This window comes from Nanorana parkeri, unplaced genomic scaffold, assembly GCF_000935625.1.
Source record: "Nanorana parkeri isolate BGI_ZX_2015 unplaced genomic scaffold, ASM93562v1 scaffold820, whole genome shotgun sequence".
In the NCBI taxonomy this organism is placed as follows: domain Eukaryota; kingdom Metazoa; phylum Chordata; class Amphibia; order Anura; family Dicroglossidae; genus Nanorana; species Nanorana parkeri.
Window position 1 is genome coordinate 661827 of NW_017307088.1, and position 18168 is coordinate 679994.

Here is an 18168-nt window from a genome sequence, read left to right on the forward strand (position 1 = left end):
TATCCCTGACAAAATATATATATTTACTTTTGCCCTTATCAAACAAATATACCAAAACACTTTACATGGTCTATTTAACACATCAAAATCCAACATATATGACAAATTAATTGTAAAGATTTACATTCACTTTTATTAACTAAGGAATTTTATGAAAAAATAAAAATATTTTTGACTGTTATTTGCCAGTTTTACTACCTGCTTAGGTAAAATAAAAAAAAAAATGTCCAGCTTATCAAAATGTTTTTATTCCGTCAGCAAGTTGCCCTGAAACTCTTATGGTTTTTTTTCTTTGTGGTGTAGATTTCTGGTATATCCTGTTCATTTTGTGTTGATCCTTAATTTTTGTTTTTGTCTGCAATAGAGGGAAACTGAGATTTCGGATAAACATTTTTGGTGTACGGCTGGACGGTGAAATGAAGGGGTTACACTTTGTACACATGGCCTCTCCTGGAATATCCCAGCTGTACTCCTCCCCCACCTTTCTTCTAAACATTTTTCCCAATGCCCATTTTTTTTTTTTTTAACAAGCTCTTATCTCATAAATTAACTGAGTGCTGGGGATGCCACATATTTGCAGACTGCCGTAACTCTTTCCTTGCAGAGGGGCCAGTTTCTAGCGAAACGCCAGCCAAGGGTCACCCAGACTCACCCCGCACCTTTTTAACAATATGATGCACCCAGGCGGGTTCTATAAACAGTCACAAACAAACTACATTCCCAAACGCTGCCAGCCCTGACCTTCCATCCCACTGAACACCTGAACTGTGTCACTTTCTGACAGCCCCCCTTTACATGCATAGATAAAACAGGGCAATCTACATAGGAGGAAAAAGAGAAATTAGCAACATTCATGGATTGCCTGTACTGTGAGAATGCCAAGCTGGCCTGCCAAGTGGTCTCAGGTCTTAAAGTGATTCTGCCAGCACATGGTAACCTATAACAAAAGGCAGCCATGTAGAGAAGATCATCTATACCAACCTTTCTGGTGGCCCTGGTATTAAATTGATGTCCTCGGGCTAGGGTTGCCACCTTTTCAAGCGAAACCTGAACACTAGTGCTGCGCAGAATTGTTTTGGGAGAATATACAGGAGACAGACAGGAGAGAGAGCGAGGAGGGAATTAGTTAAAAAGCCATACACTGACTGCCAGTGTACCGGAGGAATTCTCAGTGACCGCCATTGTAACAGAGGTATATACAGTACACTGACCAGCGCTGTAAAGGAGGTATATACACTGACCAGCAAGGAGGTGTAGAATTTGAATATCAATTAACCATGATATTTACATATGAATGAGTAATGGCTTATTCATATGTAAATAGTGCCACCAATTCATATGTAAATATCACAGTTGAGCCTAATTTTAGTGGGGGGCCAGTAGCCCATATCTTAATTTTGGTTGCCCCTGTTTAGCTGTGTCTGGGTTTCAGCTGCCATGAAACCTGGACACAGCATTCAAAACCCGGACTGTCCGGGTGATTCCCGGACAGGTGCCAACCATACCTCGGGCCGATGTAGGTATTCAAAACTTCCGGGTGTTTGATACCTGCTCCCCCCACTGCATTTTGTATTTGCCCTTGTCAGCTCTTACATCACTACAGGAAGGAAGAAGCCACTGCGTGAAGCAGGGGGAGCAGGAATTCGAATACACCTACAGTGGCCTGGAAGTAGTGATGTGGCGGCTTTTTAAAGCAGATCTCCAGGATTTTTAAAAGTTAACTCTTGTAGTATGGCTACCCCTGTACTTCAAGGGCTAACTGTTCATTTTGGTCTAGTGAATGGAAAAAAGAAGATACACTCACCCGATTCTCAATCCTGCAGCGGTGACTGCACCGGCTGTGGTATGTTCCTCGGCATCCTCACGTCTAATGTAAGTGAGTGGAGCTTGCAAAAATGTGATGATGTCGGTGGGGCTTAGACAGCCGGGGCCCGGGGCAAAAGAGGTTGATGGGACCGGTGTAGAAGCTGGGTGGGACGGAGGATCAGGTGAGTACATTTTCTTTGTTTGCACCCCTAGACCAAAATGAGCAGTTAACTCTTGCAGTTCTGGGGTAGCCCCACTGGAATAATTAACTTTGGAAAATCCTGGAGTTCCTTTTCAAGACAGGGGCCACTTAGTGTTGCCACCTGTCCGGGATTCCCCTGGACAGTCCGGGTTTTGAATGCTGTGTCCGGGTTTCATGGCAGCTGAGACCCGGAAAAAAGATGTCAAGCAGACGGGGCAACCAAAATTAAGATATGGGCTATTGGCCCCCCACTGAAAATTGTCTTGACTGTGATATTTAGATATGATTGGGTGGCGCTATTTACATATGAATAAGCCGCGACTCATTCTCCCAAACAATTTCCGTGCGTCGCTAGCGTGTTCGGGTTTCGCTGGAAGAAAAGATGGCAACCCTAGGGCCACTAAAAAGGCAGATTTACACCATCCCATCAGTACTTTGTTGGGCCACGATATAGCACCACAAGATGACTTCGTTGGGCCGCCTCGTGACTCCACGAGATGGTGAAAGGTGATGCGAGGAATCTGACACTGCACTGTTGCCCTTCTGTTGTCTTGTACCAGTCTTGCCACTCTCCGATAGATATTATTTACAGGGATGCCCTTTTGTAAAAAGTGATCGTGTGGTTACAGGATTACTTAAGCTCTCGTTCACACCTAGGCGTATTGCATATGCGCGACCGTCGCACGTTTTTTTTACCGCGATTCGCTTTTCCGAAGGCTACTTGGCTGTATCCCAATGGAAACGCGCAACAAAACGGCCCAAAGTAGTACCTGTACCTTTTCAGGCGTGGGCCGTTTTGTAGCGCGTTAGGGACGGGCGGAAATACGCCAAGGTGGGAACGAGACCATTGAATACAATGGGATTTATATTTTTGAGCGTTTTGTAGAGCGTTCGTCGAGCGTAGAACGCGCTACAAAACGTTCAGGTGTGAACGAGAGCTTAGTGCACCCCTCTGCCACTAGGATAGCAGATATAGGATATTTCTCCAATATGCCAATCAGTGAACTACTACTGCTATCCAGGAAGTTTGGCAAGCTCTAAGAGACAGCAAGGAGCCTACAGCGGGTGCATTTGGGAATACCCAGCCCAGATATTCACGTGGCTCACCGGCCAGATTACCGGCCAAAAGACAACTTTAAAACAAAAGGACTGTGGACCCCAATAGATATCTCAGGTATGTGTGGAGAGTTTATCCCTCAGCACACATACTCTTTGCATTACATACTCACATCTAGACATGTGCGATTCGTTTCGTTCCGAATCGAAATTCGGACGAATTTTCGGAAATTCGGACATTCGGATGTATCCGAATTCCGAATTACAGACATAACGAATGCAAACGAATCCGAATTTCCATTTCCGAAATTCGGTAGCGTTAGTACGAACGTTCGTTTCGTTTCTTATTCGTTTCGTTCGTTGGAGCAAAGTGACATTAGAGAAGGAGAAAAACATTTTTTCCCCCTCAAATGTCACTTTTGCTGCAAACGAATAAGAAACGAATAAGAACAGAAACGAACCGAACGTTCGTACTAACGCTGCCGAATTTCGTCCGAATCCGAATTCCGAATCCGAATTGACTTTCACACCCGAATCCTGAAAAACGAAATAACACATATCCGAATTTAAAACGAAACTAAACTAAACGAATTTTTTGGCAGTGCACATGTCTACTCACATCTGGATTACGGAGGTAACTGTGTGTACAATACACTCATAGCAATAAGAAACATCTGTCTGCACATGTGGATATACCAGACCTCCCAACTGTCCCTCAATTGGAGGACCTGTCCCTCATTGAAAACCAAATCCATCCTTCCCTTTTTCCTCCTCAATTGTTGTAGGACAAAATGTGAAAAGCTGCTATATAACTACCAAAACGTGTTATTCTGCACGAAAACCTTTATCTTATCTCCTAATTAGCTTGTTTTTTATTTTGAAAAGCCAGTATGAAGGAAACGTAATGGTGTAAAAATAATTCTTGGTTTTACCAATTATTTTTGGCACATAAATTCTCAATGGTCCACGTAACTGGGGGTGTGGTAGGGGTGTGTCCATTGCCTAAATACAGTACATTGTGCTGGAAGGTGTCCCTCTTTCTCATCTCAGGAAGTTGGTAGGGAAGGATACTGTATACTGTCTGTGGAAACTACTAAAGCACAGACAGAAGGGCCCATCGGAGTTACTGCCAGGGTAGGCTGGGTAATCAGCAGTAGCGGAGTCCCCGGGTCTCTTATGTACAGTCATATTTTTTCTAGTTTAGGATAGAGAAGCATAACAACCCCTATCCTGGTGTCAGATAGAAAGTGATGGGAAATGCAAAGTTATACATTTGTCATCCGAACCTGAGTCTTCCAAAGGGGACATCGGTTTTGGTGACAACTGTCTAAGAGTAGAATTTTCCTCACTATGTAAAGTTTTCCTCTCACTTCCTGTTGCTTCCCTGAGACAGAAAGTGAAGGGAAGTTTCCCCAAAGAGACAAAGGCAGCAAAAATCGAACTGGCAGGGGTTTAACACTTCCCTACTACATCCAAAACTGAAAAAAGTGCATACACTTTAATGGATCTACAGAATTCTGGTAAGCGCTGTAAGGGCTGGATCACACCTAAGCATTGCACAAAACGCACAATATGTATAATTTGTCACTGTGTTACCCTGACGAAGGGACCCTGCGTGACCCCGAAACGTTGGGACCATGCATCCATGTGAGCAAATTCAAACTGTTTTTTTCACCCTTATGAAGTGCTGGTGACTTCTTTTTATGTATGAGGACCTGACAGGTTCTCTTTAATTCTGTATGTAGTAGTCTTAAAAAAACCCAACTACAAATCCCATGATGCATCTGCCTCTGGGAGTCAATCATGTGGCTGTGAGAATCTTGCAATGCCTCATGGGATTTGTAGTTCCACAACAGCTGGAGGGCTGGTGTTTTCCCACCCTGAGTTACAGGGTTGTTACAGCGGGTCCTCAACACTCTCCGGTAGACAGTCAGGAAGACGGACAACACGCCCCAGCCTGAGAGATTTGCTGATCACCCAGTTCCCTCCTCCTTATCCACCCTATTGGTTACTCCACACCAATCATGTACAAAGACCCTCCCTCCACATGGAATGCAGAGTGGCACCAATAGAACCGCATGCACTGTATGTATATGTTGTGTATGATAACCTCACATATATTATGTAGCCATATAATCTGCTGTACTGTATGAATAGATAATCTGTCACCATGTTAGCCTCAAGTGTATCTTCAAGGATGTAGGAACAGGAAATAGAAAATATATTAAAACCCCTGTCTGTTTTCTTATTTTACTATCTGTGTACCATTGGACAACTTTCCCTTTATTTCCTGTTACACAGAAGGAAGTAAAAAGAAATCTCTGCAAATGAGTGGAATTCCCCTCTGATGGTTATCACCAGGACAGGTGTCCCCATTGGAAGATTTCCTCTTTCCTTCTGTTGCAGTGACAACTGCAAAGTTTTGTATTTCCCATCGCTCTTGGTTCTAGTGGCAAGGTGATTCACCACCAGGCCCCCCTCTTCCTGGGGGGGACAACAAAAACAAGGCAACCCCTCACCACTGATCTAAAACTCGCAACACTTCTTAAAACCCAATCTTTCAAAATATTTCCTCCCGCCCGTGCACCTTACCCCAACTTTTCACTTAAGATTGTTAACACAACTATCCACCCCTCCCCCCATGCCAAGGTGCTAGGTGTCATCCTTGACTCGGACCTCACCTTTCTTCCCCACATCCAATCACTATCCAAATCCTGCCGCCTTCACCTTCCTCACCAATGAAACCGCAAAATCACTCACCCACTCACTTGCTATATCTCATCTTGACTATTGCAACTCCCTCCTCATTGGCCTACCTCTACACAGGCTCCTCCCCCCAGTCTAGTCTATCATGAATGCAGCTGCCAGACTCATTCATCTAACCAACCGCTCAGTGTCTGCAACCCCCCTCTGCCGATCCCTCCACTGGCTTCCAATAGCCAAAGGATAAAATTCAAAATATTAACAATCATTTATAAAGCCATCCACAACTCTGTCCCCGGCTATATCTCAAACCTTGTCTCAGAGTATCACACTAACCGTCCACTCCGCTCATCCCAAGACCTCCTGCTTTCCAGCTCCCTTGTCATCTCCTCCCATGCTCGCCTCCAGGACTTCTCTAGAGTCTCTCCCATACTCTGGAATTCTTTACCCCAACCTGTCCGTCTGTCGCCCACCTTGACTGCCTTTAGGCGTTCCCTAAAGACTCATCTCTTCAGGGAAGCCTATCCCACCTCAACCTAACCGCTCAACCATCACGATCTAAAACAATTCATCCCACAGATCTACCTCCTCATGTATCACTTCTCCCTTTTATATTGTAAGCCCTCAGGGGCAGAGCCCTCCTTACCATCTTATCCTGAATTATATTGTGATTGTAATGTCTTCCTTATATTGTAAAGCGCTGCATAAACTGTTGGCGCTATATAAATCGTGTATAATAATAATAATAATAATGTAGCTGGAGAAATGAGCAGAAACAGTTTTGTACATAGAACACAAGCTATTCTATATATTTAAGGATTTAATAAATGCCAAAAGATGGACTACTTTATATTTATCTCCCAATAATATGAGTTTTCTATTAATATCTTATGTGTGTGTAAATATCTGTCTACATACTGCATATTTATAATAATATATATCATTTTTCTACTGATGGTTTCTGATCATAGGTTGTACTTTGTCTGGAATTGGTAATTAAGTAATTTTACTAAATAATTTTTAAAAATAGGACAAAGCTAGTCATGTAGACATACAAATGAACATTGTTCACAGCAAGAACAGAATTACAAGCTCAATGTGCCCATTTTAATGGCTCTGCTGTCAGAATTCATTTCCAGTCCCATGTCTGAGGACATAGCGGGATGTTAATACCTCACTAACAGCATGCTGTCACTTCCTGCACTCTGGCACCTCTGCAAGACGGGTTCGCTTTGCCGGTAACAATGGTACAAATTAGTTTTGGACACAATGGGACTGAAAGTTAGACACTCACTGTTTGGTATCACTACATGAAAGAATGATGAATGTGTCAAACTGGTAACCACTTCTATTCACATATAACCATTAAATGACTGCCAATACATGTTAACCCCCCTAGTTCTTCCATGTTCAATAATGAAAACCATTTATCTGTTCATTTATGACAGATTGTGGAAGTGGCCTACAATCAGCACTTGCAATATTATAGCTTATACTGTACATGCATTCTTTGCATAGTTATGAAAATGTGCAGTGATTGTTGAAGTGGTTGTTGCACTTTGGGGAGATTCTCATTCAAGATTGATCTGATTTGTGCTCACTGATTAAGTTTACATTGCCCCAGGGGTACTTCAGTGACAATTTTTTTTTATATGTTTTAATAAAGTTGTTCTTTAAATTATTATTTTTTTATTTAAATCTTAGTATATTTACTATACAGTGGAATATAGACATAACATAGTCTTCCTCAGCCTTTGGTAGTCCCTATATTGAGGTGGTTTTGGGGAGGTTATTATGTACCAGGCTGATTCCAATCACAGGGCTTTGAAGTCACATTTACTTTCCTTTTTGTAGCTTTGGTTAAAAAAAAAAAAAATATTCTATCCACAACTCTGTCCCCGGCTATATCTCAAACCTTGTCTCAGAGTATCACACTAACCGTCCACTCCGCTCATCCCAAGACCTCCTGCTTTCCAGCTCCCTTGTCATCTCCTCCCATGCTCGCCTCCAGGACTTCTCTAGAGTCTCTCCCATACTCTGGAATTCTTTACCCCAACCTGTCCGTCTGTCGCCCACCTTGACTGCCTTTAGGCGTTCCCTAAAGACTCATCTCTTCAGGGAAGCCTATCCCACCTCAACCTAACCGCTCAACCATCACGCTCTCAAACAAATCATCCCCACACAGCTCCCTCCTCATGTATCACTTCCCGCTCCCGTTTAGATTGTAAGCCCTCAGTGGCAGGGCCCTCCTTACCATCTTGACTTGATTTGTATTGTTATTTTAATGTCTTCCTTATATTGTAAAGTGCTGCGCAAACTGTTGGCGCTATATAAATCCAGTATAATAATAAATGTCTTTGGCTTTAAACTTGAAATTGTTATCATATTAAGAGTGCAAGTCAGCAATGGTGAGCCCAGTCTTGGAAATGCGCAATGCTTGTGTATGCGTACGAAAACAACAATCACACCACACATATTAGATATTGCAGCGCATGGCGGAGTGAGGGCAATAATAATTCTAGGGCCATCATTCACTGTCAACTCTAAACTGATGACCTGTAAAGGCGTTTAGAGTGTTGCCTGTGGACAATTTGGGGTACTTACGTTTTTTGCTGTTTCCCAGGCATGCACAAATTTAAGGGTTGACATGTTTGGTATCTATTTACTCACCACAGTCTCATCGTTTAGATGTGAGAACAAAAAGAAGATCCCCTTCACTTCCTGTCCTGTATATACAACAGTATGTAATAGGTAATCTCTCTAATGTGAAATAAATCTCCTCTTAGTTGTCTCTGGAATACATGTCCCCATTAGATTTCCCCTCACTTCCTGTCCTGTATATCCAACAGTATGTAACAGGTAATTTCTAGACATGTGCATGGCAAAAAAAAATTTTTCCGGACGAAACAAATGAAAACTAAAAACATTTTCATTTGTTTTGTCAAAGGAAACAAATTCTAATGCTGTTTCAAATTCGAAGGCAACGAGCCACCAAATCCGAAACCGCACAATAAACTGCAGAACCAGCGGTGGCCATCGCTAAAAGAGCATTCAGATTCGTTCACATTGGGACGCGTTGGAATTCGGATGCATCTGAATGTCCAAATTGATTGAAATTTGTGCAAATATCCATTTCCATGTCCAGAGATGACCCCACCCACATATAGATATGATTGTCCGCACAAAAACTATCAGTTATCACAGGGAAATACCACGCAGGACTACATAGGAATAGTATACACCACAATACAATACACAGAATAACAAAGACATTCACTAAATCTCTGACCTCAAAGTAAAACTCAAGTCAAAACTGTTTTTTAGTTTTGGATAAAGTAAAGGAGGGTTATAACCCCGTCAGCTTCGTCATATGTGTCCCATTGGGAAATTTCGCTTCTGGCCCTGGACTCAGGAGGGAAAGGGGTTTGACACACATGATAAAACTCCCAGTTTAACTCAAAATAGCCCGATAACCACAACAGGAAGTAAGAGAAAATCCCCTCAAAGACAGGGAAATCTCCTGTAGTCACCAGAACTAGTGTCCCCATTGGAAGCTTTCCCCTCTCTTCCTGGGATTTTCTTTCACTTTAACAGTCACCAGGACAAATAGAAAGGGTGAATCTTCCTAACGGGGGACACAGACAGCAATAAAAACCTGACAGGTGTTTTAATCCCTCTCCACTCAATCCAAAACTGACTTCAGTTGCACTTTAATGTGTATGGTCAGGCTGCAACACGTGCAGGTTATTTTACATAGGATGTTATAATGGGTATTCGTCATCCTATGTAACAGGGTTAGCCAAACTATGGTCTTCCAGCTGCTGTGGAACTACAAGTCCCATAAGGCATTGCAAGACTCTGACAGCTACAGGCATGACTCCCAGAGACAGAAGGATGATGGGATTTGTAGTTTCACCACAGCTGGCGGGATGGAGTTTGGCTACACCTGTTATACAAGATCATTGATTTGACGGCTCAACCAAACTATTCCTTTACCTAATAGGACAACAGGATGATGGTGGTAGCGCAGCCCGTTCGTGAGACGGTTAACCCTTGGATGACAAGTGCTTTAGAAATAAAATGTATTACAAATAATACAACTGACGGCAAGGAGTTCCAATCTTCTACAGGGAATCTTCTGTCACCTAAGTCTTAAACTGGCCACAAATAGCACAATCTGATTGAACTGTTTAGGTAGACTCTTGTACAATGTAGCTGTTCGTAAATGTAAGGGTCAACATACACTATGCAATCTTATTGTACAATCTCTGTACAATCTCCTTTGTATTTACCAAAACTATGTAATATAAGCACCTACCTAATCTATCCAATCAATTGGCATCCAACCAGGCAGGCTCTTGCACTACACAGTTGTTGGCAGGAGATTGTACAATCAGATTGTATAGAGTACGGCCAACTTGAGGCGGGCCTTACACTATATAATCTGTACAATCTCATTTAAATGTATCAAAGGTAGTGAATATTAGGGTCTACCTAATCTATCCAATCAGATTGTAACGAGTGTGGTGTGCTTTAGATCTAATGTCAACTATGTACTTCAAGGGCCTGTCTGATTTCACACTAATTGAATTGGTGGTTTAGGTGTGCTCTCATATTACCTCGTTTTGAAATCTCTCAAGGGGATTGTACAGAGAATTTACAATCAGATTGTATAGCGGATGGCCATCTTAAAGGAGACTGAATAGAGATAGTACAATCAGATGGCAATATGTGTGGTCAGCTACCCATAGACATATGATTGTGCTCATCAAACTTGTGATTGATCCATACATAGGTTCCTACGTTCAATCAATTCATACATAGGTCCCTACGTTCAATCCATACATAGGTTCCTACGTTCAATCCAGACATAGGTTCCTACGTTCAATCAATTCATACATAGGTCCCTACGTTCAATCCATACATAGGTCACTACGTTCAATCCATACATAGGTCACTACGTTCAATCCATACATAGGTCACTACGTTCAATCCATACATAGGTCACTACGTTCAATCCATACATAGGTCACTACGTTCAATCCATACATAGGTCACTACGTTCAATCCATACATAGGTCACTACGTTCAATCCATACATAGGTCACTACGTTCAATCCATACATAGGTCACTACGTTCAATCCATACATAGGTCACTACGTTCAATCCATACATAGGTCACTACGTTCAATCCATACATAGGTCACTACGTTCAATCCATACATAGGTCACTACGTTCAATCCATACATAGGTCACTACGTTCAATCCATACATAGGTCACTACGTTCAATCCATACATAGGTCACTACGTTCAATCCATACATAGGTCACTACGTTCAATCCATACATAGGTCACTACGTTCAATCCATACATAGGTCACTACGTTCAATCCATACATAGGTCACTACGTTCAATCCATACATAGGTCACTACGTTCAATCCATACATAGGTCACTACGTTCAATCCATACATAGGTCACTACGTTCAATCCATACATAGGTCACTACGTTCAATCCATACATAGGTCACTACGTTCAATCCATACATAGGTCACTACGTTCAATCCATACATAGGTCACTACGTTCAATCCATACATAGGTCACTACGTTCAATCCATACATAGGTCACTACGTTCAATCCATACATAGGTCACTACGTTCAATCCATACATAGGTCACTACGTTCAATCCATACATAGGTCACTACGTTCAATCCATACATAGGTCACTACGTTCAATCCATACATAGGTCACTACGTTCAATCCATACATAGGTCACTACGTTCAATCCATACATAGGTCACTACGTTCAATCCATACATAGGTCACTACGTTCAATCCATACATAGGTCACTACGTTCAATCCATACATAGGTCACTACGTTCAATCCATACATAGGTCACTACGTTCAATCCATACATAGGTCACTACGTTCAATCCATACATAGGTCACTACGTTCAATCCATACATAGGTCACTACGTTCAATCCATACATAGGTCACTACGTTCAATCCATACATAGGTCACTACGTTCAATCCATACATAGGTCACTACGTTCAATCCATACATAGGTCACTACGTTCAATCCATACATAGGTCACTACGTTCAATCCATACATAGGTCACTACGTTCAATCCATACATAGGTCACTACGTTCAATCCATACATAGGTCACTACGTTCAATCCATACATAGGTCACTACGTTCAATCCATACATAGGTCACTACGTTCAATCCATACATAGGTCACTACGTTCAATCCATACATAGGTCACTACGTTCAATCCATACATAGGTCACTACGTTCAATCCATACATAGGTCACTACGTTCAATCCATACATAGGTCACTACGTTCAATCCATACATAGGTCACTACGTTCAATCCATACATAGGTCACTACGTTCAATCCATACATAGGTCACTACGTTCAATCCATACATAGGTCACTACGTTCAATCCATACATAGGTCACTACGTTCAATCCATACATAGGTCACTACGTTCAATCCATACATAGGTCACTACGTTCAATCCATACATAGGTCACTACGTTCAATCCATACATAGGTCACTACGTTCAATCCATACATAGGTCACTACGTTCAATCCATACATAGGTCACTACGTTCAATCCATACATAGGTCACTACGTTCAATCCATACATAGGTCACTACGTTCAATCCATACATAGGTCACTACGTTCAATCCATACATAGGTCACTACGTTCAATCCATACATAGGTCACTACGTTCAATCCATACATAGGTCACTACGTTCAATCCATACATAGGTCACTACGTTCAATCCATACATAGGTCACTACGTTCAATCCATACATAGGTCACTACGTTCAATCCATACATAGGTCACTACGTTCAATCCATACATAGGTCACTACGTTCAATCCATACATAGGTCACTACGTTCAATCCATACATAGGTCACTACGTTCAATCCATACATAGGTCACTACGTTCAATCCATACATAGGTCACTACGTTCAATCCATACATAGGTCACTACGTTCAATCCATACATAGGTCACTACGTTCAATCCATACATAGGTCACTACGTTCAATCCATACATAGGTCACTACGTTCAATCCATACATAGGTCACTACGTTCAATCCATACATAGGTCACTACGTTCAATCCATACATAGGTCACTACGTTCAATCCATACATAGGTCACTACGTTCAATCCATACATAGGTCACTACGTTCAATCCATACATAGGTCACTACGTTCAATCCATACATAGGTCACTACGTTCAATCCATACATAGGTCACTACGTTCAATCCATACATAGGTCACTACGTTCAATCCATACATAGGTCACTACGTTCAATCCATACATAGGTCACTACGTTCAATCCATACATAGGTCACTACGTTCAATCCATACATAGGTCACTACGTTCAATCCATACATAGGTCACTACGTTCAATCCATACATAGGTCACTACGTTCAATCCATACATAGGTCACTACGTTCAATCCATACATAGGTCACTACGTTCAATCCATACATAGGTCACTACGTTCAATCCATACATAGGTCACTACGTTCAATCCATACATAGGTCACTACGTTCAATCCATACATAGGTCACTACGTTCAATCCATACATAGGTCACTACGTTCAATCCATACATAGGTCACTACGTTCAATCCATACATAGGTCACTACGTTCAATCCATACATAGGTCACTACGTTCAATCCATACATAGGTCACTACGTTCAATCCATACATAGGTCACTACGTTCAATCCATACATAGGTCACTACGTTCAATCCATACATAGGTCACTACGTTCAATCCATACATAGGTCACTACGTTCAATCCATACATAGGTCACTACGTTCAATCCATACATAGGTCACTACGTTCAATCCATACATAGGTCACTACGTTCAATCCATACATAGGTCACTACGTTCAATCCATACATAGGTCACTACGTTCAATCCATACATAGGTCACTACGTTCAATCCATACATAGGTCACTACGTTCAATCCATACATAGGTCACTACGTTCAATCCATACATAGGTCACTACGTTCAATCCATACATAGGTCACTACGTTCAATCCATACATAGGTCACTACGTTCAATCCATACATAGGTCACTACGTTCAATCCATACATAGGTCACTACGTTCAATCCATACATAGGTCACTACGTTCAATCCATACATAGGTCACTACGTTCAATCCATACATAGGTCACTACGTTCAATCCATACATAGGTCACTACGTTCAATCCATACATAGGTCACTACGTTCAATCCATACATAGGTCACTACGTTCAATCCATACATAGGTCACTACGTTCAATCCATACATAGGTCACTACGTTCAATCCATACATAGGTCACTACGTTCAATCCATACATAGGTCACTACGTTCAATCCATACATAGGTCACTACGTTCAATCCATACATAGGTCACTACGTTCAATCCATACATAGGTCACTACGTTCAATCCATACATAGGTCACTACGTTCAATCCATACATAGGTCACTACGTTCAATCCATACATAGGTCACTACGTTCAATCCATACATAGGTTCCTATATTCAATCCATACATAGGTTCCTATAGTCAATCCATACATAGGTTCCTATATTTAATCCATACATAAATTCCTATATTCAATCCATACATAGGTTCCTATATTCAATCCATACATAGGCTCCTATGTTCAATCCATACATAAGTTCCTATATTCAATCCATACATAGGTTTCTATATTTAATCCATACATAGGTCCCTATATTCAATCCATTCATAGGCTCCTATGTTCAATCCATACATAAGTTCCTATGTTCAATCCATACATAAGTTCCTATATTCAATCCATACATAGGTTCCTACATTTAAGCCATACAAAGATTTCTATATTCAATCCATACATAGGTTGCTATATTCAATCCATACATAGGTTCCTACGTTCAATCCATACATAGGTTTCTACGTTCAATCAATCCATACATAGGCTCACATGTTCAATCCATACATAGGCTCACATGTTCAATCCATACATAGCTTCCTATGGCACCCCTACATGTGACATTACAAGAAGACCCCCAGATCTTATTGGTGTGGCTGGATACATAGTAGCGCCGTACCGTAGTCTTATTTTAGGACATAATCTGCATTCTCATTGCTAAAATTAGAAACTCTAAAACCTGAAATCTCAGTCACAGGGCATAGTGTTGATTGACATGTATTCCTTTTCTTGTGTTTGGAGTGCTGGTTCGGTACATTTATGTTTTTCGATACAATAACAGAACTCTCATAAACATCGAAAAAAATATGGTTTTGGGGATTGTACAGCTGACACAATTCAGTATTTGTAACAGAGTATTTGTTCTGCAATATTCTTGAATGTTCTACTACCTGTACCAACTACACCTTTTCTTTTTACCAATGCAACTATGTTATTTCCAGTTACACATTTTTAAAGTTACACATACTCTGCTGGTTTTCAGGTTTAAATTTTTATCTACGAGTTCAGTTTGTAAAAATAAAAAGGACATTTTCCTTTGTCCAGTGTCCACTTTGTAAAGTAATCTGTATGGTAAAGTAAAACAACTGGATGGGTGATGATTTCACATTCTGTACACTTCATATACTATTAGGGCTTTTTTGTGTTTGTTTTGTCACCGTTCAAATCATCTATGAGAGCATCTTAAAACTGTAATTAATTGAGTACAATAAGTATAGTAAGTAAATATTTGTTGTGAATTATTTATAAATATGTATTTATATTATAATATTATAAAGTGATCTTAAGTTTCAATAATACATTCGCTGCAATGCAAATTACAAAGACATTTTTTATTTTACGTGCTTATTTTTTGAATCACTTAACAATGACTTTGATTATATGAATTGTAACAGGAAATGATGGAATTTTACAAGAAGTGATATTATATGCTGTTGAACACAGATCTGCTTTGGACTGAATTCTTAAATACAGCAGTGGAAAAATGAAGGTGAGATTCTGTGACGTTCTTCCGTCTGAATGATCAGATTTTGTTTTTGTTACTTTAGATTGTATGGACATTACAAAATAAGTGCACACAATCTCACTCTCTCTATATATAGAGGGAAATGAGTTCCAAATGAGCCTGAACCTTCCTATCAGGTATTTGTCTCATCAGAGGAGATAGAATTGATGCTGATGAGTTGAAACATGTGCAGTCATCTTGGCTGTAGCCTATGGTACCTCAATAAAACAGATGCTCATCCTATATATTAATAGATGAAAATATTTTCTGGTACCTCTCGTTTATCATGGTGCCCCAGTGTGACCTCGGGCCTATTTTGTGAACCTATTTATCGCCATAGAAAGCCATTAGGATTGGCAATTCCTGGCATTCCTCTGAATCATTGGTTAAAATGCCACAGCTTTTTTTACAGGCTAGAATAGCATCAGCTTTTCCCCCTGAGCTCTTTCGAGAAAACATATTCCAGCCAACTGCGGCTGAACGTCTAAAAGGTGGCTACCGTGCCAAGGTGTAAATTAAGTCGCCAAGGTGTATCTGATACAAGGATGATAAAAATAGAATATGGCTTTGTTTGAAGTCTTACATTGACCATGCACTATACCATTTGATTTTACAATCTCTGTATAGTCTCCTTAAGGCTTATTATACACCGTACAATCAACTTTAGATTTACCAAATCTATTTATTATGAGGGCCAGCCTAAACAATCCATTTAGGTAGTATCAATTCACGCACCCCCTTGTACTACATAGTTGATGGTAGAGCTAAAGTAAATTGTATATCGTGTGGTCTGCCTTATTTTCTTTTTATTGTATCTACAAGGGTCATGTCTGCTGCGGTCACCCCTATTGAGGTTTCCCATGTGGTTATAAATGTCTCTTACCTTCAAAGAAGCGTTGTAAAGCCTCCGTCTCATCCACAACTTCCATGGCTTTATCCAAGAGGTACCCAAAGTCCTAGGGCTGTGCAGTCCTGGCTGCCATAAGGTTACAGACCATGAGTCTTTCCAATAGGGTGTGAATTGGTAGCGTGACAGTCAGTTACACAGTTCACACTGGAGAACACGGCTGTACTCTGCCAGCCAAAGAAAAAGATCAATGCAGCAGTCCAGCTTTAACCAGATCCTCAGCTTCTAAGTCCAGCGCTTTCCTTCTGATCCCAAACTTTTCCTCATTAACTCACTCTCTGGGAAATGTCTGAATTAGAGTAGCAGATCATTCAACATGACTTTCTTTAGCTTCCTTTCTAAGAGACCTAAAGCTCTCCCCTCTTGCCTTTCTCTGGGTAGTGTCAGGGTTAGTATAGCAGCTTGTCTCCCTTGAGCTCCTTCCCTGGGGAGGATGCTTCTCCCAAAGTTTCTCTGCCACCACCTAGTGGCTAAACAGTAATTCTATATCAAATGTACATATTAGATACTCAGCATCATCTACCAAGTTAAAATTGCATAAAAAAAGGTAAAGATAAAAAAAGGACTTGCTTCTTACTAACTCAAGATACAAATTAGATAGAGCCAGATTCTTGCTATGATTCATGTGAACCATGGACATTACCAATCATGTGGTTTTATTGTAAAATGTAATACAATTCTCATTTTTTATACACTGCCTGGCCAAAAATGAAGATATACTTTAAACACCAAATGAATACTGAATTAATTGTGAATGAGGGATGGAGGCAAGTTACAAGTACATTTATTAAATGACATGCAAACAAGCAGATTGCAGTTTTAAAGTTTTCTAATGACCAAATAGGTTAAAATGGACTTTACAGTATAATGCAAGGTCCACTGCAGGGTTAGCTTTTTTTCGTATTATCGGACTTTGGCTTTAACACTCATTTATAGATTGTTTACATTAAGCTGATCATTCACCTATAAATCTATATATCTGTTTACAGACTAACAGGGTTATTCACGGCTGTCTTCGGCTGCCGGAGCCATTCGGTTCAGTCAAACCAAAGGGCTGCTGTACGGGCTATTAACAATAGGCCATACAGCAGCCAAAAGGTGGCTGAGCGGTGCAGCCGAGCCGGAGGCATATGCTTTCGCTCTACTGAGCCGTAGTGACAGCCGAAGCGGGGTGATCTCACGGCTGGCTCCGCCCAGTTGTAATGACAGATCAGCGTCCCCAAATGACCTGGGTATGCTGATCTGTCATTAAACAAAAACAAATGGGCGGCTCTGCCCAGTTGTTATTCATTGGCTGGGACCTGCTAGAAAACTCAGCAGGTGTCGGCCAAAGCCGAGCCGAGCCGAAAGCCTATGAGAATAGGGGCGAACAGCAGCAAGTGAGCTGCCGGAGCTTCAGCTCAGCCGATCCAGATGTTGGCTCAGAGTCAAAGTCCTTCTGCAC

General features: G+C 41.1%; 1 protein-coding gene across 1 annotated transcript in view; it reads right to left on the reverse strand.

Moving 5' to 3' along the window:
* Positions 1 to 17101, reverse strand: part of MYRF (myelin regulatory factor) — a 126691-nt gene extending 109590 nt beyond the window's left edge. The window contains exon 1 of the mRNA XM_018565168.1: positions 16701 to 17101. Coding sequence (XP_018420670.1) covers positions 16701 to 16746 — 46 coding nt within the window. The 5' untranslated portion in view covers positions 16747 to 17101. The remainder of the gene's footprint in view (positions 1 to 16700) is intronic.
* Positions 17102 to 18168: the final 1067 nt, after the last annotated feature.